The sequence below is a fragment of the Bombina bombina genome, chromosome 6 (assembly GCF_027579735.1).
Source record: "Bombina bombina isolate aBomBom1 chromosome 6, aBomBom1.pri, whole genome shotgun sequence".
NCBI lineage: Eukaryota > Metazoa > Chordata > Amphibia > Anura > Bombinatoridae > Bombina > Bombina bombina.
The window spans coordinates 701,130,964-701,157,775 of NC_069504.1; the positions used below are offsets into that span (position 1 = coordinate 701,130,964).

General features: G+C 40.9%; 1 protein-coding gene across 1 annotated transcript in view; it reads left to right on the plus strand.

Annotated features, from left to right (window-relative positions):
* STX10 (syntaxin 10) overlaps window positions 1-12,073 on the plus strand; it is a 60,066-nt gene extending 47,993 nt beyond the window's left edge. The window contains exons 7-8 of the mRNA XM_053717825.1: window positions 11,226-11,320; window positions 11,396-12,073. Of these exons, the coding sequence (XP_053573800.1) occupies window positions 11,226-11,320; window positions 11,396-11,472 (172 nt within the window). The 3' untranslated portion in view covers window positions 11,473-12,073. The remainder of the gene's footprint in view (window positions 1-11,225; window positions 11,321-11,395) is intronic.
* Window positions 12,074-26,812: the final 14,739 nt, after the last annotated feature.

Here is a 26,812-nt window from a genome sequence, read left to right on the forward strand (position 1 = left end):
TCTTTTTATTAACGTAGAAACTGTGCACAATTCACAACATTTCCATATAATAAGCAGTTGTAGATACGTTCACATTTCACATAAAGAGGCACAGATTCAATCTTTTCATTTGAACAGGTGATAACTAGGTATAATCAAAAAGCGTTACAATAAATAACGAAATAGCAGAAGGGGATATGTCCAGTCTCGGGTTTAAATTAATAGTGACACTTGGAAAATAGCTATCTTAAGCTATAGTAACCTGTATGGAGTTAATTAGTTTCCTATAATCACATATTCGCCCCAGATGAAATATCTGGTGTTCTGTTGTATTCGTCCCAAATTGCTTATGGCTATAACATTTTCTGTATTCCCTTTCTTATAAGCAGAATATTCTTCCAGCTCCAATAGTTCAGAGACCCTAGCCCTCCACATTCCTAAGGAAGGAACATTGTTTACTTTCCAGTATCTGGCTATCAGTGTTTTAACACTGTTTGTGAATATCCGAAATAAGGGAAGGAGGGACTTTAGCGGCAGCTTGACAGTCTTGTTCAGCAGCCATATTAGGGGGTCAGGTGGTATCTGTGTATGTAGTATTTTCCCGACCTCATCTATTACCTCGTACCAAAAGTGGTTCAGGCGAGAGCACCACCACCACATGTGGCCCATGCCACTACCCACATGACCACATCTCCAGCATCTATTATTAGTGCTAGGGTATAGCCGGTGCATTTCCTTGGGGTTTAGGTACCAGCAGTGTAGGATTTTATAATTAGTTTCTAAAATAGATGCTGAGAGAGAGGATTTTTTAGTGTTAAGGAAAATATTAACTGCTGTTTGCGGGAGAATAATCACACCCAGTTCCCTCTCCCACATCTCTATGGAATATGGCAGATTGCCTGGTAAAGGCTGGAGGATAATTTTGTAGATGGCGGAGAGAGAGTGCTGTATTGGGGAGTTTGAGAGGAAAAGTTTCTCAATGTTAGTGGGAGGTCGGGTCATGTTGTTTTTATGAGTGTGGGTGTTGATATAGTTTTGAAGTCTTCTGTAGGAAAACCAATTACGTGCCCAGTCATATTCCTTGTTAATTAACTGTTCTTGGGTACATAGGGCGTCATTTGTCGTAACATTAAATATTAGTATATTACCGTTAGGAGGGACTTGGGTGCGTTGGCCCATCATTGATTTTAATGAGAAATCAGAATTTTGGAGCAGAGAAGTCAAAGGGCTTGGGTTGGAAGAAAGGCAAGGGTATTGTCGGGTAGCCCGATCCCAGACGACAGTGGTCTCTCTAGTGATCGGGTTAGGGAGAGCCTTTATTCTCACGTGGAAATCAGGGCTCCAACAGAGAGTAGCAAGCGGAAAGTCAGGGTTTATTTGTTCCTCAAGGCGGACCCATCTCCCCTGTCCCCCAGCAACCCCCCAGTCCAGGATTCTTTGCATAAATATGGATACCCTATATATGTCCATGTCGGGTAGGCCTAGGCCTCCATGTTCTCGTAATAAAGACATGGTAGTTTTGTTGATTCTTGGTAGTCTTTTTTTTTCCAAACAAAAGTGCTAAATAAACTCTGTACCTGGGAAAGGTATTTGGGGGGGCAGAAGCATCGGCACCGCTCCCATAATATATAGGAGTCTCGGGAAGATGTTCATTTTTATAGTGTTGATCCTACCCCACCATGAGAGTTTCTTTGAGCCCCAGGATGATAAATCGCGCATAATTGCTGTTTTAAGGGGTAAGTAGTTTTCCCGAAATAAGCTGTCGAAATTTTTAGGGAGGTAGATGCCTATTTACTTAAGTGCACCTGCGCACCATTTTAGAGGGCAGCTGTGCTTGATAGCTCTTATGGAGCACTCAGAGAGTCCGAGAGCCAGGATCTCAGACTTAGTTTGATTTACCAGAAAGTCTGTAAGTTTATGAAATGTAGCGAGTTCTGTCAATAGCAGGGGAATTGATGATTCTGGTTTGGTAAGGGTAAAGAAAATGTCATCATCGAAAAGTGATAACTTGTATACGTCCCCCCCCCCCCCACTGTGATACCCTGAATTTCAGGAGTGTTTCTAATCTTTGAGGCAAATGTTTCAATAAAGAGGGCGAACAGTAGGGGTGAGAGAGGGCAGCCTTGGCGTGTGCCGTTTTTTATATCTATTGGGGAGGAAAGGGAGCCGTTAACTATAATACGGCACTGGGTGTGGTATATAAAGCAAATATCCGTTTTAGGGTGGTCGTGCCTATGCCGAAAGCCTCCAGGGATGCTCTTAAGTAGGACCAATTTACCCGGTCGAAAGCCTTTTAGGCATCTGTTGAAATTAGTGTAGTAGGGATATTTTTATTGACGACATGCCAGATTAAATGTATATTACGGACAGTGTTGTCCCTTGCTTCGCGCCCAGGGACAAAACCCACTTGATCATTATGTATGAGGGTGGGGAGGAGACGGTTGAAGCGGGTCGTTATTATTTTTGCGTAGATCTTTAAGTCAGTGTTAATGAGTGAGATCGGGCGGTAGTTGGTTATTAAGTCAGGGGATTTGTTGGGTTTAGGGATTACAGTAATGTGTGCTTGAAGTGATGTCGGCGAGAAAGCTCCAACGTCATCTATGCTTTTGTAATATCTAAGTAGGTAGGGGGATAGTATTTCCTTAAATTGTGTGTAATAAGAGTTACCAAACCCGTCCGGGCCCGGAGCTTTCCCAGAAGGGAGGGAGGACACAGCATCGAGGAGTTCCTCCTCTGAGTATGGAGCGTCTAACTCATCTCTCTGTTCAATGGTCAGCTTGGGGAGGTTTATGTCATTGATATAGGCTGCTATGTCGCCTGGGTGGGGGTCCGCGGTACCACGTCTGATGTTATAGAGATTATCATAGAAGTCCCTAAAAGCTTGTGGGATTTCTGTGGTAGTGGATTTCAGAGCCCCCTCGGAGTCCCGTATACCCATTATGTATTGTTTATTCGTTCTTTTCTTGAGCTGTCGGGCCAACATCCTACTTTGTTTATTCGCTCCTTCGTAATAAATTTTCTTAAGATATAAGGCTTTATTCTTAGCTTCGGTGCCCAGAAGCAAGCGGAGCTAGTTTCTTTTATGAGTGATACAGGGATTTATCTGTGGGGTGCGTTTTATGTATGGCCTGAAGTTTAGCTATGTCGTCTAGGAGTGAGTTCAAATAGATAAGTTGTTGTTTACGTTTAGCTGCCTTAATCGCAATGAGTTCTCCCCGTAGTACGCATTTATTGGGATGTCGTTTTTTTGAAAATAGTCAATCATTGTCTTTTGTACCTGTATGAGCGTCTGGGGGTCTCTGAGGAGAGATTCATTGAATCGCTATGTAGAGGCGGAGGGATCGGTAGGGCGCCAGTAGAACTGGCAGCTAATTATAGCGTGGTCTGACCACGTTATAGGATTTATGTTAGTAGAAGCAATGGAAGATAGACTAGAAATGTCTGCAAAAATATAATCTATTCTCGTGTATAGTTGGTGGGGGTTATAATAAAAAGTAAAGTCTTTGTCGTTGGTGTGTTGGAGGTGCCACGAGTCATGCAGTGCTAGATATGAGAGGGATTGTTTAATGTGTCTTAGTGTCTTGTTGGGTGTATAGGATGTGCCTGTCGAACAGTCTAGAGCTGGGTCAAATCCTAGATTGAAGTCGCCTCCTAGAATCAAACCACCCCTAGCTACCTCGAGGACCTTGCTGCAGAGTTGATGAAAGAATGGGGCAGGGTTCGTGTTGGGGGCGTACAGATTCACCAGTGTAATGGGTTTATGATAAAGAAATCCCACTAGTATTATGTATCTTCCCTCCTTATCTTTATGGGTAGATGTCACCGTGAAAGGTAGATTTCTATGTACTAGGATCCCTACTCCATTATGTTTAGAGGTGTGAGAGGAGAAAAAACTCTTTCCAAACTTCTGAAAGATAGCTTTGGGTTCAGATCCCCTTCTAAAGTGGGTCTCCTGGATAAAGAGGATATTGCCCCTATGTCTCCTGTAGTCTCTTAGGGCCATTGACCTTTTTTGTGGACTATTGAGGCCTTTAGTATTATGGGAGAGAAACCTAATCTTAGTAAGTGAGTTATTCATTTGTCTGAGTGTAATTGAGGTCACTTGTAATGGAAAACTTGGTGTCGTTTTGATTCAAGAGAGGGGGTAAAACTCCCGAGACTGGACAAAAATTAAATTGAGGAAAAAATTATAAAAAACAAAACCTAAAAATTCAAACAATACATGTTGACATTCATCAAACATAGTGATAACAGTAACTTTTGTAATAAGTGTACAAATTGTTCTGCTGTACACCTTACTAGGGGGGAAGAGTATCGCCTAACAGACTCTTAGGTTAGAATATAATCTAATAATATCAGGGATGCATCATAGTATGAGAATTATATTACCTCAGGTGGTAGGTACGTAGAGTATTCTGGATAGATGGTGGGTCTAGGGAGGCTACATCATAGTTTAAAATTTCCTGGGAGTGATGTTATTGGTTAGGTGTAGTTTTAAGAAGGCCCATTTCTGGGGGATATCTTAATCTAAACAATTAGAAGCAGGTAAGACTTGTATAGTTGTGCATCCATTCCTGTCAGTACGAGGAGATGGCTTAATTTATTGCGTAACTGTCTAACAGGGAATCCCCAGGCCATATATATCAGCTAGGGGCCCACAGGGCCCACCAGAAGGGTTATGGATACCGCTTAAAACTCTGTGTGGGGAGGGATATAAGACATTTAGTAGCATAATCTACCGTAGGGGTCCACCTGGAGTCCACCCTAAACCACAGAAAAAGAGGGCTCGTATGTAACTCCATGTGGGGTGGAGATTCCTACATTTAAGTGCATGGCCTCTCGTTAAGAGCTGCATGGAGCTCACAATAATTAAAGGAGTTCGTTGGTTGATTGTCCGCGTACCACTGGGGGCCACAGTGTCACACAGGACGTAGCGCACATTGTAAAAAGGGGGGCAATGTAAACTGGGAGGGCTTCTAGGTAAATAAGTTGTAACAACAATTTGTATAATTGCATGCATGGAAATTTAAACAATATAAGCAGTAAGTGAAATTGCAATGTAACAGATAACAACAAGTGATATAAAGTTCAGTGTGCTATTAAGTGAGGTCTAACCACAGTAGTCCATCATTGTTGTGGAAATATACACAAATCAAGTTAAACAAGAAGCTTAAAGAGAAAGCTATAGGTGTAACTTATGTCCTTATAGGTGGCGTGGATTAGACAGTCTGTAATCAGAGCAAATTAAGAAAAATCATGTTAGATGGCTATACATTACCAGTGTGAGTCCAACCTTCAGATATCCGCTACTGCCGTAGTAGTTTAGATAAAAGGAAAACATTGGCTTGCGGAGGTGTAAACGTGCGTCACATCAAGTGTGGCTGTCTTGGGCATATTCCGGTCCTCAGAGTGTACCGGGCAGAAAACGATTATAAGACTTGGTGGAGGTGCTATTTCATGGCGGCGGTGCTCCGTCTCTTGGTGGCATATTGTCCACTTTTCTTCTCTTTGGCTGAACCCTCTGCCACTGGGGTCTCTGCTCCAATGGGCGTGAAGGTCCTGGCTCTGTTGGTACAGGGGGCGAGATGACATTTGCTTCAGCTGGGGTGTTGAATGGGATATTGAGAGATCTGGATAAGTGTTCGAGATCATTGTAGTCTTTATAAATTATTTGTGAGCCATTATGGTTGATTATTAAACTAAAGGGAAATCCCCATCGATACTTGATGCGGTGTTCCTGTAGAGCGCTTGTGATGAACTTGACCTCCTTGCGCCTTTGGATCGTGTAAGGGCTGAGGTCCTGATATATCTGGAGAGAGTGACCCTGGTAAGATATGGACTGTCGTGTCCTAGCTGCCTGCCAGATGGTATCTTTGGTAGTGAAGCGTAGGAATCTAACTATAACATCTCGTGGAGGTAGTGGCGGTTTAGGTAGAGGGCGTAGCGCTCTGTGTGCCCTATCCAGGTCTTCAGTTAGCAACAGTGGGGAATTAGGGGATAGATGTCCAATAATATAATTTTTAAGTTGTTCAGGAGGTACATCTTCTGGGATACCGCGGAATCTTAAATTGTTCCTGCGGCTGCGGTTATCCAAGTCCTCAACTTTATCTTGAAGGGACTGTACCATGGAGTCCTGGATGGAGATTTGTTGCGTGTTGGAGCTGACCAAATTATTCAGAGTCTCTTGGCCCTCTTCTAAGTATTTCATACGTGCCCCCATCTCATTCAGGTCTCTCTTCAAGTCTCTCATCTCTTCTTTAATAAATGATTTAAGTGACTCTAAGTCTGATTTGGATGGTAGGGTAGCAAGTCTCACCTGTATGGCCTGTAGTGAGTCTTGGTGACTGTTTGCAGACTCTATTGAGCATGGTGGACCTGGCGGATCGGGTGTTCCTCTTGAAGCCATTGGTGCAGTATCAGTAGACTGAAAGAAGGAAGAAACTGATGGAGTCTGGGATGAAGTTTTGGCGGGTTTGTCTGATCTTTGCCCTTTTTTAGGGGTCATAATGGATCTGTGTCCCTTGCTGGTGGGACTTAGGCAGTTGAAATCTGCCTCCTCCAAAAGTGGTGTGATAGTGTGGATAAGCAGTGTATCCTGTTAATGGGCAGAGAATGTGGTGGCCTAGTTTGCAGGGAGAAGTGATGAGGGAATAGCGTTGCACAGGCTGTAGTAGCTGAAATTTAGCTGGTTGTGGGGCTTATGAAGCCTTCTGTATTTTATTATTCCTCCCTGTTGCTGTACTAAATGCAAAGTGACCGGATTGGGCCAGCCAGACCCAGGAGATGGGGACCTTGTGGTTACTTGCACGGGAGAGAGGCCTTCTATGTATGCCCAATAGGGCTAAATGTACTGACTGAACACGTGGGAAGCATGTATCGCAAGTGGCGGCTGGGCAGATTGGAATAGGGGAGGCTGTCTCTGTTGGCTCCAGTCGCCTAGGGCTTTAACTAGGGTCAGTACCTTGTTTTCCTCTGGTCGGGTGTTGAGCGGTCCCTAGGAAGGGCTGTCAGGTAAGTCCGTTATCGCGGCTCAGCTGGCCTGTAATGGCGCCGCCTGCTAAAATTTCTGAGATGTTCCGGCGGTTGGTGTTAGCTCCTACTCACAAAATGAGCGTAAGCTTGGGGCAGTGTCTTGACCTCCTCGGTCCGCTTGGGTGCTAGTGTCCGGCTAGGGCACCTGGACTATCTAGGCTGTAGACTCAGCTGTAGGGCAATGGCGCTGCTTCCTTGTAAGTGCCGTGTTGATCCGGCGGTCCCCAGATGCTCACACTGTTAAGAAGGGCTGGTATTCCAGGTGGCCCGTTGACAAGTCAGCCTCCGGCAACTATTTCCACCATCTGGGGCTATATCCTGACTGGGCAAAAGTGGCTAAGAGTGAAGGCTGACACAAAGCCTTTCTAATGTGCGGCCATGTCCCTGCACGGCTTGGCTCCGCCCCCTTTTCATCCCATTTTAGATTTCAAAAGTCTAAACAAGTTACTCAGAGTCCCATCCTTCAAGATGGAGACTATTCGGACAATTCTTCCATTGATCCAGGAGGGTCAATATATGACTACCGTGGACTTAAAGGATGCATACCTTCACATTCCTATCCACAAAGATCATCACCAGTTCCTGAGATTTGCCTTTCTGGACAAACATTTTCAGTTTGTGGCTCTGCCTTTTGGGTTGGCCACGGAACCCAGGATCTTCACAAAGGTTCTAGGGTCTCTGCTGGCGGTTCTCAGACCGTGGGCTATTGCAGTGGCGCCTTATCTGGACGATATTCTGATCCAGGCATCGTCTTATCAACTGACAAAGTTGCATACCGACATGGTTCTGGCATTTCTAAGGACTAACAGGTGGAAGGTGAATCTAGGAAAGAGTTCACTAGTTCCACAGACAAGGGTTCCCTTCCTGGGAACTCTGATAGATTCTGTGTCCATGAAAATTTTCTTGACGGAGGTCAGAAAGTTAAAGATTCTGAATACATGCCGCGCTCTTCAGTCCAATCCTCGGCCTTCAGTGGCTCAGTGTATGGAGGCAATTGGATTAATGGTAGCGGCAATGGACATCATTCCGTTTGCTCGATTTCATCTCAGACCTCTACAACTGAGCATGCTCAGACAATGGAATGGAGATTATGCAGATTTGTCTCGTCAGATAAATCTGGATCAGGAGACAAAAGACTCTTCTTTGGTGGTTGTCGCAGGATCATCTGTCCCAAGGGACGTGCTTCCGCAGACCCTCATGAGTAATAGTGACAACGGACGCCAGTCTTCTAGGTTGGGGTGCAGTCTGGAACTCCCTGAAGGCTCAGGGTGTGTGGACTCGGTCGGAGTCTCTCCTCCCAATCAATATTCTGGAATTAAGAGCGATATTCAATGCGCTTCAGGCTTGGCCTCAGTTGGCTTCGGCCAAATCCATTCGGTTCCAGTCGGACAACATCACGACTGTGGCTTACATCAATCATCAGGGAGGGACAAGAAGTCCCTTAGCGATGACAGAAGTATCCAAGATATTTCGGTGGGCGGAAGCTCACTCTTTTTATCTGTCAGCGATATACATCCCAGGTGTGGACAACTGGGAAGCGGACTTTTTGAGCAGTCATACGTTTCATCCGGGGGAATGGGAACTCCATCCGGAGGTCTTTGCCGCTCTGATTCTCAGGTGGGGCAGACCGGAATTGGATCTGATGGCGTCTCGTCAGAGTGCCAAGCTCCCAAGATACGGATCCATATCAAGGGATCCTCAGGCCGAACTGATAGACACCTTGGCAGTGCCTTGGTCGTTCAACCTAGCTTATGTGTTTCCACCGTTTGCTATCCTTCCCCTGGTGATTGCTCGGATCAAACATGAGAGGGCTTCAGTAATTTTAATCGCCCCTGTGTGGCCATGCAGGATTTGGTATGCGGATCTAGTGGACATGTCCTCTCTGCCACCGTGGAGGCTTCCATTGAGGTAGGACCTTCTCATTCAGGGACCCTTCCATCACCCGAATCTAGTTTCTCTACAGCTAACTGCTTGGAGATTGAACGCTTGATGCGGTCATTGATACCTTGATTCAGGCTCGTAAGCCTGTTACTAGAAAGATTTACCATAAAATATGGCGTAAATATCTTTATTGGTGCGAATCAAAGGGCTACTCGTGGAGTAGGATTAGGATTCCCAGGATTTTATCTTTTCTCCAAGAAGGATTGGAGAAAGGGTTATCAGCAAGTTCATTAAAGGGACAGATTTCTGCTTTGTCTATTCTGTTACACAAACGTCTCAGATGTTCCAGACGTTCAATCTTTTTGTCAGGCTCTAACTAGAATCAGGCCTATGTTTCGACCAATTGCTCCTCCTTGGAGTTTGAATTTAGTTCTTAATGTTCTTCAAGGGGTTCCGTTTGAACCTATGCATTCCATAGATATTAAGTTGTTATCTTGGAAAGTTTTGTTTTTAGTTGCTATTTCCTCTGCTCGCAGAGTTTCTGAGCTTTCAGCTTTACAATGTGATTCCCCTTATCTTATTTTCCATTCTGATGGTGTTACGTACCAAACCTGGTTTTCTTCCTAAGGTGGTTTCTACTAAGAATATTAATCAGGAAATTGTGGTTCCTTCCTTGTGTCCTAATCCTTCTTCAAAGAAGGAGCGTCTGTTACATAACTTAGACATGGTTCGTGCCCTGAAGTTTTACTTGCAGGCGACTAAGGATTTTCGGCAATCATCTTCATTGTTTGTTGTTTTTTCTGGGAAACGTAGGGGCCAGAAAGCTACGGCGACCTCTCTTTCCTTTTGGCTGAAGAGTATCACCCGTCTTGCTTATGAGACTGCTGGACAGCAGCCTCCTGAAAGAATTACGGCTCATTCCACTAGGGCTGTGGCTTCCTCATGGGCATTTAAGAATGATGCTTCTGTTCAACAGATTTGCAAGGCTGCAACTTGATCGTCTCTTCACACTTTTTCCAAATTTTACAAATTTGATACTTTTGCTTCATCTGAGGCTGTTTTTAGGAGAAAGGTTCTTCAAGCAGTGGTGCCTTCCGTTTAGGTTCCTGTCTTGTCCCTCCCTTTCATCCGTGTCCTATAGCTTTGGTATTGTATCCCATATGTAAGGATGAAATCCTTGGACCCGTTGTATCTTGTAAAAGAAAAGGAAATTTATGCTTACCTGATAAATTTATTTCTTTTACGATACGACAAGTCCACGGCCCGCCCTGTTTTTCTAAGACAGGTTTTTATTTTTGTTAAACTTCAGTCGCCTCTGCACCTTGGCTTTTCCTTTCTCTTCCTAACTTCGGTCGAATGACTGGAGGTGGGAGGGAAGGGAGGAGCTATATATACAGCTCTACTGTGGTGCTCTTTGCCACTTCCTGCTGACCAGGAGGTGTAATCCCATAAGTAAGGATGAAATCCGTGGACTGGTCGTATCGTAAAAGAAATAACTTTATCGGATAAGCATAAATTTCCTTTTGTCTTTGTGAAGTTTCTACCTCTCCCATATGGCTGACCACAATCTGTTCTACTTAGCTTCATGTTAAGTCCTTGATTGTGAAGAAAGAGACTGACCTTTGACTAAAAAAATAAGTAATTGTATGATGTACTTTTTGATTGGAATATACCAAAAAATAACATTAAATAACTTTTTTTGGGCAAGAGAACATATCATCTCTGTAGAAGATGAATTCAGTGTGCATGTATATGACTTAACGACCTGTGAAGAAAGCAACTCATTGGACAACGAACATGTTATTATGTATTAACAGCTAGTGTGTGCCACATACTAACATTATAAGCTCTTCTAAGTTACATTTCATAAACAAACATACCTTACAGAAGATAATAACCTAAAGAACTTATATTATTCACAAGTGTTTTCATATTTTTTGTCGCATATTTTGTTGATATCATCACCTATTCCAAAATTATGACCTCTACTTAATCTTACATGTATCTCTAAAAAGACTATAACACTTTCCAGCTAGTGTTTAATATGATGGAATTAAGATATGTAAAAGTTTCCAGTTGCAATCCTTGTGCTTCTCACCATTGTACAAGCAGCCATTACTTTACGATCATTATGTTTAAAACGTTTTCTAGCTTATGATAAGGTCAAAGTCGCTTTATCCGAAAGCCGTTCATGGTTTTAAAAAATACTTGCCAGCACAATATTACCTAAAGTTTTGTTAAAGAAATGGATATTGAAATAAGAGATCTTAAGCCAGATAAAGAAGCCATGAATTGTCTACTTGTTGCAGCACATATATTTTTTCTCATTTCAGGATGCTGGACGATTTCTCCCATGAAATGGACAATACTCAAACCCGCATGGATTCTGTACTCAAGCGAATGGCTAAAGTGTCTCACATGACTAGTGGTGAGTTACAGATTTGTTATGCGTTACACATTATGGTGAGACAGATTAATAAAGCTTGCTCCTTTCTCTTCACAGACCGCCGGCAATGGTGTGTGATTATAGCCCTGCTGGTTTCTCTCTTCATTGTTCTGATCCTTCTATTCACGTTGTGAGTGGGATTGTTGCACCCAAGAAAATTCTGATGTAGAAATACTAAGAAAAAGCTTGTGCAGTGGAGCCACCTGTGCACAAGGGACACTTTACGGGTCGTGTCATACAGTTGTATTATCTGTCATGGTGAAAATTTTCAGCAAATTGTATGTACTTCTATACAAATTATGTTCTTCAGTGAAATCATTCTTCCCTATTTGATCATATTTGTACCCACTCCAAAATGCTTTGTGCCTCTATTTGTAGATAATGTGAAATGCTCTTTGTATCAGGCGGTTTAAGTCCCTCATTAAACGTGCAACATACTTTCTGCACAAAACACATCAAAATTCTAGAATGAGGTGTTATACTAAATGGTCAAGACAGAAGATTCAACTTTTTGGAGAGCATGATAAACTATCATTATAAAGGTCATTTTATATATATATATATCTTACTACTGTGGAATATGGAAGGGATTTTAGATATGAAACATTGCAAGTCTATTCTCTATTGCAAGAGAAGGTTGTGAAGTAATACATCTTTACAGGGCTGTAAAACACAGCTGCCTTTTATCTGTAGTGTGTACTGCAGAATAAACTATTTTTGTATTTGTCTGTAAAAGGCTTGTGTGGTTTGTTTTCATTTTGAACGCTTACTATATCTGTATAGATTGACTTTTAAAACAATGGTTATTTTTATTCTTGGCAAAGTCAAATTTTGCTGTATAAAGACATTAAACTTGTCCAGAAAAATACATTCCTTTCCTATGGCATGGAGAGTCCAAGACGTAATTCCAATTACTAGTGGGATATTCAACTCCTGGCCAGCAGGAGGAGGCAAAGAGCACCCCAGCAGAGCTGTTAAGTGTAACTTCCCTTACCCATAATCCACAGTCATTCTCTTTGCCTCTGTCAATGGAGGATGTGCGAAGATGGTGTCTCAAGATATTTAATCCTTTTATGGGTACTTTTCCCTGCAAGCAAGGATTGGGGCTATGTTGTGTCCATGTAAATCTCTTTAGTAAGAGTAATAGTGACTATTAGCAGTTAGAAAGCGGCAAAGTTGTCTTTGCTTTATTTCTAACATTGCTACCCCTTTATAGAAAGCCAGGGTTGGTTACTCTGTTCTTTCTTTTTATTTAGGTCCCTGATAGGGAGTGGAGTATCTATCACACTTAGGAAGCTGTTCCTGCCCTGCAGCTGGATCCACCGGTAAGTGCCTTTGCCTTCTAGGTACTGAAGTACAGCACTTTGTAGGTTCATTTCCTCTAGTGGATCAACATCTGGGACAAGTTTTGACCTTATTGATGGGTTAACAGTTAGGCAGGCACTGCTGTATGTGAAACGTTAAGAGGTTAATATTTTTTACCCTTATTAAATATGAGAGACTGGCTGAAGGTTAATAAGGGACTAGAAAGGATAATAAAAAACACACTTTTTTTTTAATAAAAAACACACTAGAAAATATAATAAATATGGAACATAACAGAGACAGTGCAACCCAAATTCAAGGTGGTTTTATTCACAGATAAAATCTCACAAACAAAAAACACACTTTCTAGACGTATCAACACAAAAGCCCGAATGTAGTTCAGTTGATTCGCTTTAGTTCCTGATGACAGGTCACGTTTACCGCTTACACCAATGGGAACTCTTACTGCAGCGATAGAATATCAAAAAAGCGCCTAGCTAGAGGCTATGAGAAGTGGGTTAGATCTTAGGAGTGTTATCTCCTATCAAGTGTATGTGTAAACCAATATTATTTAAAGTATGGGTAATCTGACAATTTGGGTTAACAATTTGACAAGTTTAATATCTACATACAATTGATTTTACATACAATTAAAAACATGGATCCATGTACATATTACAAATATTGTACAAAATAAAACAATAAATGACAGTAAGTAACAATTGTTTGATGTTGACAATAGATTAAAAATATGGTAACAATGAATAGCATATATTTGATATTAAAACAATGGTTGTTTAAAATAACTATATAATAATCTTTGAATAATATGTTGATGATTAGAAGATGTTCATTTTCTTAAAAAATCCTTAAAACATGGTGCAGGTGTATGGTACTAGTTAGATAATCGATTAATTTTTCTTTTATCCTTTAAATAATATGTCCTCCTTTGATAAGAAATTTTTTTTAAATGATGTGTCCTCAGTGACAAAATTGTGGATAGATTACGTGAAAAAATACGTGAAAATAAAATGAAAATATGTGGATCAAAAATAAAAATTAAAAATTCAAAATTAAAATGTTTTGTAATCCAAAGTTAGTGATAGTGAAAAATCAATTAAAAGAAAGTGTGTAAGGTTCAAATCCTTTATCCAATAGTTATTTAGTGTTTCAAGTGTGGGTGTGGTGTTGCTGGTGATGGTTTCAAATCCTCCTTTCCTTTCTGACAAATACTTTTGTAGTGTTATTTGTAGTAAGAGACTTTATCTTCATAAAACCTAAAACCAATAAAACAACATAGTGCAATATTGCTATATAAATGAAATAAACAATGAAATAATGCTCACCAAATACTGTCAACGCGTTTCGGCCTCTCAATTAGGCCTTTTTCAAGACTATATTTTCTGGTGAGATGTGGTGGCTATTTAAAGTATATTCTACCAATCATAGGGTCGTGATTTTGGCGCCAAAAAACGCTATTTTGACCTGACCCGGATATGCTCTTGTAATTCCTCTTACGTTTTATGTTTATAAACTTCTATTTTGTTTAACTGTTGTTTTTAATTCTTCTTATTATTGCCTTTTATAGTTTGGTACTTTTTGACATTTGATATGATAGTTTTTGTACATTTCGTTGGTTAGATTTTCATTTGTTAGACCGGATGTTTATCTCTGAATGGGACCGGAACTATTAGAAGCAGAAAGTCTGTTTGATTAGTTCCGTTCCTTTCGTTGAACCGGATGTTTGTGTCTGAACTAAACCGGAAGTATCGAACGTAGGAAGTGACGTCATTATGTATTGTCTCATTTCCGGTCTGCTTCATGTTTACAAACACTGCCGGTTACTATGACGATACCTCCGATATTTTGTTTTATAAAGGTGCCAATTAGTTAGCGGAGATTTCTCCAACATAGGTGTGTCCGGTCCACGGCGTCATCCTTACTTGTGGGATATTCTCTTCCCCAACAGGAAATGGCAAAGAGCCCAGCAAAGCTGGTCACATGATCCCTCCTAGGCTCCGCCTACCCCAGTCATTCTCTTTGCCGTTGTACAGGCAACATCTCCACGGAGATGGCTTAGAGTTTTTTAGTGTTTAACTGTAGTTTTTATTATTCAATCAAGAGTTTGTTATTTTAAAATAGTGCTGGTATGTACTATTTACTCAGAAACAGAAAAGAGATGAAGATTTCTGTTTGTATGAGGAAAATGATTTTAGCACCGTAACTAAAATCCATGGCTGTTCCACACAGGACTGTTGAGAGCAATTAACTTCAGTTGGGGGAACAGTGTGCAGTCTCTTACTGCTTGAGGTATGACACATTCTAACAAGACGATGTAATGCTGGAAGCTGTCATTTTCCCTATGGGATCCGGTAAGCCATGTTTATTAAGATAGTAAATAAGGGCTTCACAAGGGCTTATTAAGACTGTAGACTTTTTCTGGGCTAAATCGATTCATTATTAACACATATTTAGCCTTGAGGAATCATTTATTCTGGGTATTTTGATATGATTATATCGGCAGGCACTGTTTTAGACACCTTATTCTTTAGGGGCTTTCCCTAATCATAGTCAGAGGCTCATTTTCGCGCCGGTATGGCGCACTTGTTTTTGAGGACAGCATGGCATGCAGCTGCATGTGTGTGGAGCTCTGATACATAGAAAAGTCTTTCTGAAGGCATCATTTGGTATCGTATTCCCCTTTGGGCTTGGTTGGGTCTCAGCAAAGCAGATTCCAGGGACTGTAAAGGGGTTAAATATAAAAACGGCTCCGGTTCCGTTATTTTAAGGGTTAAAGCTTCCAAATTTGGTGTGCAATACTTTTAAGGCTTTAAGACACTGTGGTGAAATTTTGGTGAATTTTGAACAATTCCTTCATACTTTTTCGCAATTGCAATAATAAAGTGTGTTTAGTTTAAAATTTAAAGTGACAGTAACGGTTTTATTTTAAAACGTTTTTTGTGCTTTGTTATCAAGTTTATGCCTGTTTAACATGTCTGAACTACCAGATAGATTGTGTTCTGACTGTGGGGAAACCAAGGTTCCTTCTCATTTAACTATATGTATTTTATGTCATAAAAAATTTTAGTAAAAATGATGCCCAAGATGATTCCTCAAGTGAGGGGAGTAAGCATGGTACTGCATCATCCCCTCCTTCGTCTACACCAGTCTTGCCCATACAGGAGGCCCCTAGTACATCTAGTGCGCCAATACTCCTTACTATGCAACATTTAACGGCTGTAATGGATAATTCTATCAAAAACATTTTAGCCAATATGCCCACTTATCAGCGAAAGCGCGACTGCTCTGTTTTAGAAAATTCTGTAGAGCATGAGAACGCTGATGATATGGTTTCTGAAGGGCCCCTACACCAGTCTGAGGGGGCCAGGGAGGTTTTGTCTGAGGGAGAAATTTCAGATTCAGGAAACATTTCTCAACAAGCTGAACCTGATGTGATTACTTTTAAATTTAAGTTGGAACATCTCCGCGCTCTGCTTAAGGAGGTGTTATCCAATTTGGATGATTGTGATTATCTGGTCATTCCAGAACCACTATGTAAAATGGAAAAGTTCTTAGAGGCCCCGGGGCCCCCCGAAGCTTTTCCTATATCCAAGCGGGTGGCGTACATTGTTAGTAAAGAATGGGACAGGCCCGGTATACCTTTAGTACCTCCCCCCATATTTATAAAATTGTTTTCCTATAGTCGACCCCAGAAAGGACTGATGGCAGACAGTCCCCAAGGTCGAGGGGGCGGTTTCTACTCTACACAAGCGCGCCACTATACCCATAGAAGATAGTTGTGCTTTCCAAGATCCTATGGATAAAAAATTAGAAGGTCTGCTAAAGATGTTTGTTCAGCAAGGTTCCCTTCTACAACCAATTGCATGCATTGTCCCTGTCACTGCAGCCGCGTGTTTCTAGTTTGATGAGCTAGGAAAGGCGATTATTAGTAATTCTTCTTCTTATGAGGAGATTATGGACAGAATTCGTGCTCTTAAATTGGCTAATTCTTTCACCCTAGACGCCACCTTGCAATTGGCTAGGTTAGCGGCGAAAAAATTCTGGGTTTGCTATTGTGGCGCAGAGCGCTTTGGTTAAAATCTTGGGCAGCGGATGCGTCTTCCAAGAACAAATTGCTTGACATTCCTTTCAAGGGGAAAACACTCTTTGGCCCTGACTTGAAAGAGATTATCTCTGATATCACTGGGGGCAAGGGCCACGCCCTTCCTCAGGATAGGTCTTTTCAAGACCAAAAATAAACCTAAGTTTCGTCCCTTTCGCAGAAACGGATCAGCCCCAAGGGCTACGTCCTCTAAGCAGGAAGGTAATACTTCTCAAGCCAATCCAGCCTGGAGACCTATGCAAGGCTGGAGCAAAGGAAAGCAGGCCAGGAAACCTGCCACTGCTACCAAGACAGCATGAAATGCGGGCCCCCGATCCGGGACCGGATCTGGTGGGGGGCAGACTCTCTCTCTTCGCTCAGGCTTGGGAAAGAGATGTTCTGGATCCTTGGGCGCTAGAAATAGTCTCCCAAGGTTATTCTCTGGAGTTCAAGGGGCTTCCTCCAAGGGGGAGGTTCCACAGGTCTCAGTTGTCTTCAGACCACATAAGAAGACAGGCATTCTTACATTGGGTAGAAGACCTGCTAAAAATGGGAGTGATTCATCCTGTTCCATTAGGAGAACAAGGGATGGGGTTCTACTCCAATCTGTTCATAGTTCCCAAAAAAGAGGGAACGTTCAGACCAATCTTAGATCTCAAGATCTTGAACAAGTTTCTCAAGGTTCCATCGTTCAAGATGGAAACCATTCGAACACTTCTTCCTTCCATCCAGGAAGGTCAATTCATGACCAAGGTGGATTTCAAGGATGCGTATCTACATATTCCTATCCACAAGGAACATCATCGGTTCCTAAGGTTTGCATTCCTGGACAAGCATTTCCAGTTCGTGGCATTTTCTTTCGGATTAGCCACTGCTCCTAGGATTTTCTCATAGGTACTAGGGTCCCTTCTGGCGGTGCTAAGACCAAGGGGCATTGCTGTAGTACCTTACTTGGACGACATTCTGATTCGAGCGTCGTCCCTTCCTCAAGTAAAGGCTCACACGGACATTGTCCTGGCCTTTCTCAGATCTCACGGATGGAAAGTGAACGTGGAAAAGAGTTCTCTATCTCCGTCAACGAGGGTTCCCTTCTTGGGAACTATAATAGACTCCTTAGAAATGAGGATTTTTCTGACAGAAGCCAGAAAAACAAAACTTCTAGACTCTTGTCGGATACTTCATTCCGTTCCTCTTCCTTCCATAGCGCAGTGCATGGAAGTGATAGGTTTGATGGTAGCGGCAATGGACATAGTTCCTTTTGTGCGCATTCATCTAAGACCATTACAACTGTGCATGCTCAGTCAGTGGAATGGGGACTATTCAGACTTGTCTCCGAAGATACAAGTAAATCAGAGGACCAGAGACTCATTCCGTTGGTGGCTGTCCCTGGACAACCTGTCACAAGGGATGACCTTCCGCAGACCAGAGTGGGTCATTGTCACGACCGACGCCAGTCTGATGGGCTGGGGCGCGGTCTGGGGATCCCTGAAAGCTCAGGGTCTTTGGTCTCGGGTAGAATCTCTTCTACCGATAAATATTCTGGAACTGAGAGCGATATTCAATGCTCTCAAAGCTTGGCCTCAGCTAGAGAGGGCCAAGTTCATACATCAACCATCAGGGGGGAACAAGGAGTTCCCTAGCGATGGAAGAAGTGACCAAAATCATTCTATGGGCGGAGTCTCACTCCTGCCACCTGTCTGCTATCCACATCCCAGGAGTGGAAAATTGGGAAGCGGATTTTCTGAGTCGTCAGACATTGCATCCGGGGGAGTGGGAACTCCATCCGGAAATCTTTGCCCAAGTCACTCAACCGTGGGGCATTCCAGACATGGATCTGATGGCCTCTCGTCAGAACTTCAGAGTTCCTTACTACGGGTACAGATCCAGGGATCCCAAGGCGGCTCTAGTGGATGCACTAGTAGCACCTTGGACCTTCAAACTAGCTTATGTGTTCCCGCCGTTTCCTCTCATCCCCAGGCTGGTAGCCAGGATCCATCAGGAGAGGGCGTCGGTGATTTTGATAGCTCCTGCGTGGCCACGCAGGACTTGGTATGCAGATCTGGTGAATATGTCATCGGCTCCACCATGGAAGCTACCTTTTGAGAGACCTTCTTGTTCTAGGTCCGTTCGACCCACTCCAGCTGACTGCTTGGAGATTGAACGCTTGATCTTATCAAAGCGAGGGTTCTCAGATTCTGTTATTAATACTCTTGTTCAGGCCTGAAAGCCTGTAACCAGAAAAATTACCACATAATTTGGTATATCTGTTGGTGTGAATCTGCAGGATTCCCTTGGGACAAGGTTAAGATTCCTAAGAGTCTATCCTTCCTTCGAGAAGGATTGGAAAAAGGATTATCTGCAAGTTCCTTGATGGGACAGATTTCTGCCTTGTCTGTGTTACTTCACAAAAAGCTGGCAGCTGTGCCAGATGTTCTAGCCTTTGTTCAGGCTCTGGTTAGAATCAAGCCTGTTTACAAAATTTTGACTCCTCCTTGGAGTCTCAACCTAGTTCTTTCAGTTCTTCAGGGGGTTCCGTTTGAACCCTTACATTCCGTTGATATTAAGTTATTATCTTGGAAAGTTTTGTTTTTGGTTGCAATTTCTTCTGCTAGAAGAGTTTCAGAATTATCTGCTCTGCAGTGTTCTTCTCCTTATCTGGTGTTCCATGCAGATAAGGTGGTTTTGCGTACTAAACCTGGTTTTCTTCCAAAAGTTGTTTCTAACAAAAACATTAACCAGGAGATAGTTGTGCCTTCTTTGTGTCCTAATCCAGTTTCAAAGAAGGAACGTTTGTTGCACAACTTGGATGTAGTTCGTGCTCTCAAATTTTACTTAGCAGCTACTAAGGATTTCAGACAAACTTTGTCTTTGTTTGTTGTTTATTCTGGTAAACGGAGAGGTCAAAAAGCAACTTCTACCTCTCTCTCCTTCTGGATTAAAAGCATTATCCGATTGGCTTATGAGACTGCCGGACGGCAGCCTCCTGAAAGAATCACAGCTCACTCCACTAGGGCTGTGGCTTCCACATGGGCCTTCAAGAACGAGGCTTCTGTTGATCAGATATGTAAGGCAGCGACTTGGTCTTCACTGCACACTTTTACCAAATTTTACAAATTTGATACTTTTGCTTCTTCTGAGGCTATTTTTGGGAGAAAGGTTTTGCAAGCCGTGGTGCCTTCCATTTAGGTGACCTGATTTGCTCCCTCCCTTCATCCGTGTCCTAAAGCTTTGGTATTGGTTCCCACAAGTAAGGATGACGCCGTGGACCGGACACACCTATGTTGGAGAAAACAGAATTTATGTTTACCTGATAAATTACTTTCTCCAACGGTGTGTCCGGTCCACGGCCCGCCCTGGTTTTTTTAATCAGGTCTGATAATTTATTTTCTTTAACTACAGTCACCACGGTAACATATGGTTTCTCCTATGCAAATATTCCTCCTTAACGTCGGTCGAATGACTGGGGTAGGCGGAGCCTAGGAGGGATCATGTGACCAGCTTTGCTGGGCTCTTTGCCATTTCCTGTTGGGGAAGAGAATATCCCACAAGTAAGGATGACGCCGTGGACCGGACACACCGTTGGAGAAAGTAATTTATCAGGTAAACATAAATTCTGTTTTCTTATTAGGTTTGGTATTTAAAAATTGTTCTATGGATGCCTTCAATCAGATTTTTGGAAGAGATTAAATACATTAATGACATTTATCTTTATATGCTAAAAAATTGTGAATTTAAAATAAAAAAAATTTAAAGTTAAAAATTTGAATTAAAAATTAAATAGACTCCTATGAGTTAGTTATTAAAAAATGGGTATAAAATATATATATTATATTATACATTCAATTATGATGAAATAAATACTCCATTAAAACTTATTTGTGCAATTTAAAAAGAACTGTTAAAATGAGTTTCCTAGAATATGAACTCTCTAACATAATGTTTCATTACTAAAGTCCTGAATTCAGCTAGTATCTGAATGCTTTAAATTTGACTGTGGTTATAGTATCTAGATAGTCTGGTCCACTGATTGTTGTATCTTGTATATTAGATAAGGAGTTTATTGTGTTCTATTTGGTTATCTCGAATGTGATGGGAAGTGACTCCCATTATACTCTGTATAGGTATCCAAAAGATAGTGTTTTTTCTATTGACAGTGTTATTACACCTAAAGAGATATTTATACTTTGTCTTGTATTGGTGTTTAAATACCTAGTGACATACAGCCTTAGGAGCTAGTATGAAGATACATGCTGGTTGGCTATGTGTCATCTTACAGATGTAATTTTATCTCAGGTTTTATCATTTTAAGTTGAGTAAGTGTGAGAGGTCTTCTCTATTATTCAACCCCCTAGGGTGTAAGCTATCCATGTCAAAAATCCATCTGGATTCGGCAATTAGTAGACTTTTTTCGTAGTTGCCTCCTCTCCAATTTGGTTTAACTATTTGTACTCCTGTGTAATGGAAATCTTTCTTGTTTCCCTGGTGATAATTCGTAAAGTGTCTGTATAGTGCAGTCTCTGTGTTTTTGTGTTTTACTTTCAGTAGGTGCTCCCTAATTCTATCTTTAAGGACTCAGGATGTTTGTCCTATATACTGGAGCCCACAACTACACCAAATCAGATAGATAACTCCTTTGCTGGTACATCTTATCAGGTCATTGATCTTATATTTGACCTTTGTGTTATGCGAGAAAAATTCCCTCGTCTTGATGCCTCTCTTGCATGCTTTGCAACCCAAACAGGGAAAAAAAACTTTAATTTCCTTTCCAAATACATCCCTGGTTTTGTTCCCTATGTTTCTCGGTATACTTGGTGATAGTTTGTTCTTTAAATTTTCTATTTTCTTATATATAAAGACTGGTCGGGCGGTTAGCTTATCTCCTAACACCTCGTCGTCTTTCAAAAGTGGCCAGTGCTTCTCTATAATTTTCTCCACAGTTCTTCTGTTTTCATTGAACTCTGTAATGAAAGGAATGGTAAGGCGATCCTCTTCTGGATTTATGTTTGTTTTTTTGGGTTTGTATATTAGGAGTTCTCTCCTATCCCTCTGTCGTACTTCTTCAATGTTCATATTTAGACTTTCTTCATCATATCCTCTTTCCAAAAATTTTTCTTTTAAGATGGTTGCTTGTTCCTCCCACTTATCTGGGTTGGAACAGTTCTTTTTGAGCCTTAGGAATTGTCCTTTCGGTATATTAGTTTTCCATCTTTCGAGGTGACAGCTTGCTTTATGTATGTAGTTGTTGCAGTCCACTTCCTTAAAGAAAGTGGACGTCTCTAATTTACCATTCACTATCTCAATTCTGAGATCCAAAAAAGTAATTTCTTTTCTGCTCATTTCATACGTGAATGTGAGATTCTTGGTGTTATTGTTCATGACTTTAATTGTATGTTGTAGGTCATCCATGGAACCTTTCCATATCATGATTATATCATCAATATATCTATTGTAGAGGACCAGGTCCGCGCTTGCTGGGCAAGATTCCCAGAAAATCAATTCCCAGTGGCCCATATACAAATTAGCATAACTAGGCGCGAACCTGGTCCCCATAGCTGTTCCGCATACTTGCTTGTAGAAAATCCCATTATTAGAGAAATAATTGTGCGTAAGGATATATTGTATCCCATCCAGGATGAATTGTCTTTGTAATTCTGGTAGTTCATCATCTTTTTCCAGGAAAAAATTGACTGCCTCCACCCCACCCTCATGTGGTATGCTGGTATATAGGGACGCTACGTCACACGTCACCAGTATGTAATTGTCTTCCCATTCTATACCCTCCAATATATTTAGTATCTGGGTAGAATCCCTCAGATACAATGGTAATTTAGTTACATATTTTTGTAACTTCCTATCCACATATTCCGATAGGTTGCTTGAAAGGCTTCCTATCCCCGAGATTATTGGTCGTCCCGGAGGTCGTTCTAGGGATTTGTGCACTTTTGGGAGGTAGTAAAATACTGGGGTTATAGGATGTTTAATACTGATGTATTTAAACTCCTTATCGTTGAGTACTCCAATTTCATGTGCATCTCCCAAAATTAAGTCCAAGTTCCTTTTGAAACTTTCTGGGAATCTTGCCCAGCAAGCGCGGACCTGGTCCTCTACAATAGATATATTGATGATATAATCATGATATGGAAAGGTTCCATGGATGACCTACAACATACAATTAAAGTCATGAACAATAACACCAAGAATCTCACATTCACGTATGAAATGAGCAGAAAAGAAATTACTTTTTTGGATCTCAGAATTGAGATAGTGAATGGTAAATTAGAGACGTCCACTTTCTTTAAGGAAGTGGACTGCAACAACTACATACATAAAGCAAGCTGTCACCTCGAAAGATGGAAAACTAATATACCGAAAGGACAATTCCTAAGGCTCAAAAAGAACTGTTCCAACCCAGATAAGTGGGAGGAACAAGCAACCATCTTAAAAGAAAAAAGTTTGGAAAGAGGATATGATGAAGAAAGTCTAAATATGAACATTGAAGAAGTACGACAGAGGGATAGGAGAGAACTCCTAATATACAAACCCAAAAAAACAAACATAAATCCAGAAGAGGATCGCCTTACCATTCCTTTCATTACAGAGTTCAATGAAAACAGAAGAACTGTGGAGAAAATTATAGAGAAGCACTGGCCACTTTTGAAAGACGACGAGGTGTTAGGAGATAAGCTAACCGCCCGACCAGTCTTTATATATAAGAAAATAGAAAATTTAAAGAACAAACTATCACCAAGTATACCGAGAAACATAGGGAACAAAACCAGGGATGGATTTGGAAAGGAAATTAAAGGTTTTTTTCCCTGTTTGGGTTGCAAAGCATGCAAGAGAGGCATCAAGACGAGGGAATTTTTCTCGCATAACACAAAGGTCAAATATAAGATCAATGACCTGATAAGATGTACCAGCAAAGGAGTTATCTATCTGATTTGGTGTAGTTGTGGGCTCCAGTATATAGGACAAACATCCCGAGTCCTTAAAGATAGAATTAGGGAGCACCTACTGAAAGTAAAACACAAAAACACAGAGACTGCACTATACAGACACTTTACGAATTATCACCAGGGAAACAAGAAAGATTTCCATTACACAGGAGTACAAATAGTTAAACCAAATTGGAGAGGAGGCAACTACGAAAAAAGTCTACTAATTGCCGAATCCAGATGGATTTTTGACATGGATAGCTTACACCCTAGGGGGTTGAATAATAGAGAAGACCTCTCACACTTACTCAACTTAAAATGATAAAACCTGAGATAAAATTACATCTGTAAGATGACACATAGCCAACCAGCATGTATCTTCATACTAGCTCCTAAGGCTGTATGTCACTAGGTATTTAAACACCAATACAAGACAAAGTATAAATATCTCTTTAGGTGTAATAACACTGTCAATAGAAAAAACACTATCTTTTGGATACCTATACAGAGTATAATGGGAGTCACTTCCCATCACATTCGAGATAACCAAATAGAACACAATAAACTCCTTATCTAATATACAAGATACAACAATCAGTGGACCAGACTATCTAGATACTATAACCACAGTCAAATTTAAAGCATTCAGATACTAGCTGAATTCAGGACTTTAGTAATGAAACATTATGTTAGAGAGTTCATATTCTAGGAAACTCATTTTAACAGTTCTTTTTAAATTGCACAAATAAGTTTTAATGGAGTATTTATTTCATCATAATTGAATGTATAATATAATATATATATTTTATACCCATTTTTTAATAACTAACTCATAGGAGTCTATTTAATTTTTAATTCAAATTTTTAACTTTAAATTTTTTTTATTTTAAATTCACAATTTTTTAGTATATAAATATAAATGTCATTAATGTATTTGATCTCTTCCAAAAATCTGATTGAAGGCATCCATAGAACAATTTTTAAATACCAAACCTAATAAGAAATCTCCGCTAACTAATTGGCACCTTTATAAAACAAAATATCGGAGGTATCGTCATAGTAACCGGCAGTGTTTGTAAACATGAAGCAGACCGGAAATGAGACCATACATAATGACGTCACTTCCTACCTTCGATACTTCCGGTTTAGTTCAGACACAAACATCCGGTTCAACGAAAGGAACGGAACTAATCAAACAGACTTTCTGCTTCTAATAGTTCCGGTCCCATTCAGAGATAAACATCCGGTCTAACAAATGAAAATCTAACCAACGAAATGTACAAAAAACATAATTTATGTAAGAACTTACCTGATAAATTCATTTCTTTCATATTAGCAAGAGTCCATGAGCTAGTGACGTATGGGATATACATTCCTACCAGGAGGGGCAAAGTTTCCCAAACCTTAAAATGCCTATAAATACACCCCTCACCACACCCACAAATCAGTTTAACGAATAGCCAAGAAGTGGGGTGATAAGAAAAAAGTACAGAAGCATAAAAAATAAGGAATTGGAATAATTGTGCTTTATACAAAAAAATCATAACCACCACAAAAAAAGGGTGGGCCTCATGGACTCTTGCTAATATGAAAGAAATGAATTTATCAGGTAAGTTCTTACATAAATTATGTTTTCTTTCATGCAATTAGCAAGAGTCCATGAGCTAGTGACGTATGGGATAATGACTACCCAAGATGTGGATCTTTCCACGCAAGAGTCACTAGAGAGGGAGGGATAAAATAAAGACAGCCAATTCCTGCTGAAAATAATCCACACCCAAAATAAAGTTTAATGAAAACATGAGCAGAAGATTCAAACTGAAACCACTGCCTGAAGTACTTTTCTACCAAAAACTGCTTCAGAAGAAGAAAACACATTAAAATGGTAGAATTTAGTAAAAGTATGCAAAGAGGACCAAGTTGCTGCTTTGCAAATCTGATCAACCGAAGCTTCATTCCTAAACGCCCAGGAAGTAGAAACTGACCTAGTAGAATGAGCTGTAATCCTTCGAGGCGGAGTTTTACCCGACTCGACATAGGCATGATGAAATAAAGATTTCAACCAAGATGCCAAAGAAATGGCAGAAGCTTTCTGGCCTTTTCTAGAACTGGAAAAGATGACAAATAGACTAGAAGTCTTTCGGAAAGACTTAGTAGCTTCAACATAATATTACAAAGCTCTAACAGCATCCAAAGAATGCAATGATTTCTCCTTAGAATTCATAGGATTAGGACATAATGAAGGAACCACAATTTCTCTACTAATGTTGTTAGAATTCACAACCTTAGGTAAAAAATTCAAAAGAAGTTTGCAGCACCGCCTTATCCTGATGAAAAATCAGAAAAGGAGACTCACAAGAAAGAGCAGATAATTCAGAGACTCTTCTGGCAGAAGAGATGGCCAAAAGAAACAAAACTTTCCAAGAAAGTAATTTAATGACCAAAGAATACATGGGTTCAAAAGGAGGAGCTTGAAGAGCCCCCAGAACCAAATTCAAACTCCAAGGAGGAGAAATTGACTTAATGACAGGTTTTATACGAACCAAAGCTTGTACAAAACAATGAATATCAGGAAGATTAGCAATCTTTCTGTGAAAAAGAACAGAAAGAGCAGAGATTTGTCCTTTCAAGGAACTTGCGGACAAACCTTTATCTAAACCATCCTGAAGAAACTGTAAAATTCTCGGTATTCAAAAGAATGCCAAGAAAAATGATGAGAAAGACACTAAGAAATATAAGTCTTCCAGACTCTATTATATATCTCTCTAGATACAGATTTACGAGCCTGTAACATAGTATTAATCGCAGAGTCAGAGAAACCTCTTTGACCAAGAATCAAGCGTTCAATCTCCATACCTTCAAATTTAAGGATTTGAGATCCTGATGGAAAAAAGGACCTTGCGACAGAAGGTCTGGTCTTAACGGAAGAGTCCACGGTTGGCAAGAGGCCATCCGGACAAGATCCGCATACCAAAACCTGAGAGGCCATGCTGGAGCTACCAGCAGAACAAACGAGCATTCCTTCAGAATCTTGGAGATTACTCTTGGAAGAAGAACTAGAGGCGGAAAGATATAGGCAGGATGATACTTCCAAGGAAGTGATAATGCATCCACTGCCTCCGCCTGAGGATC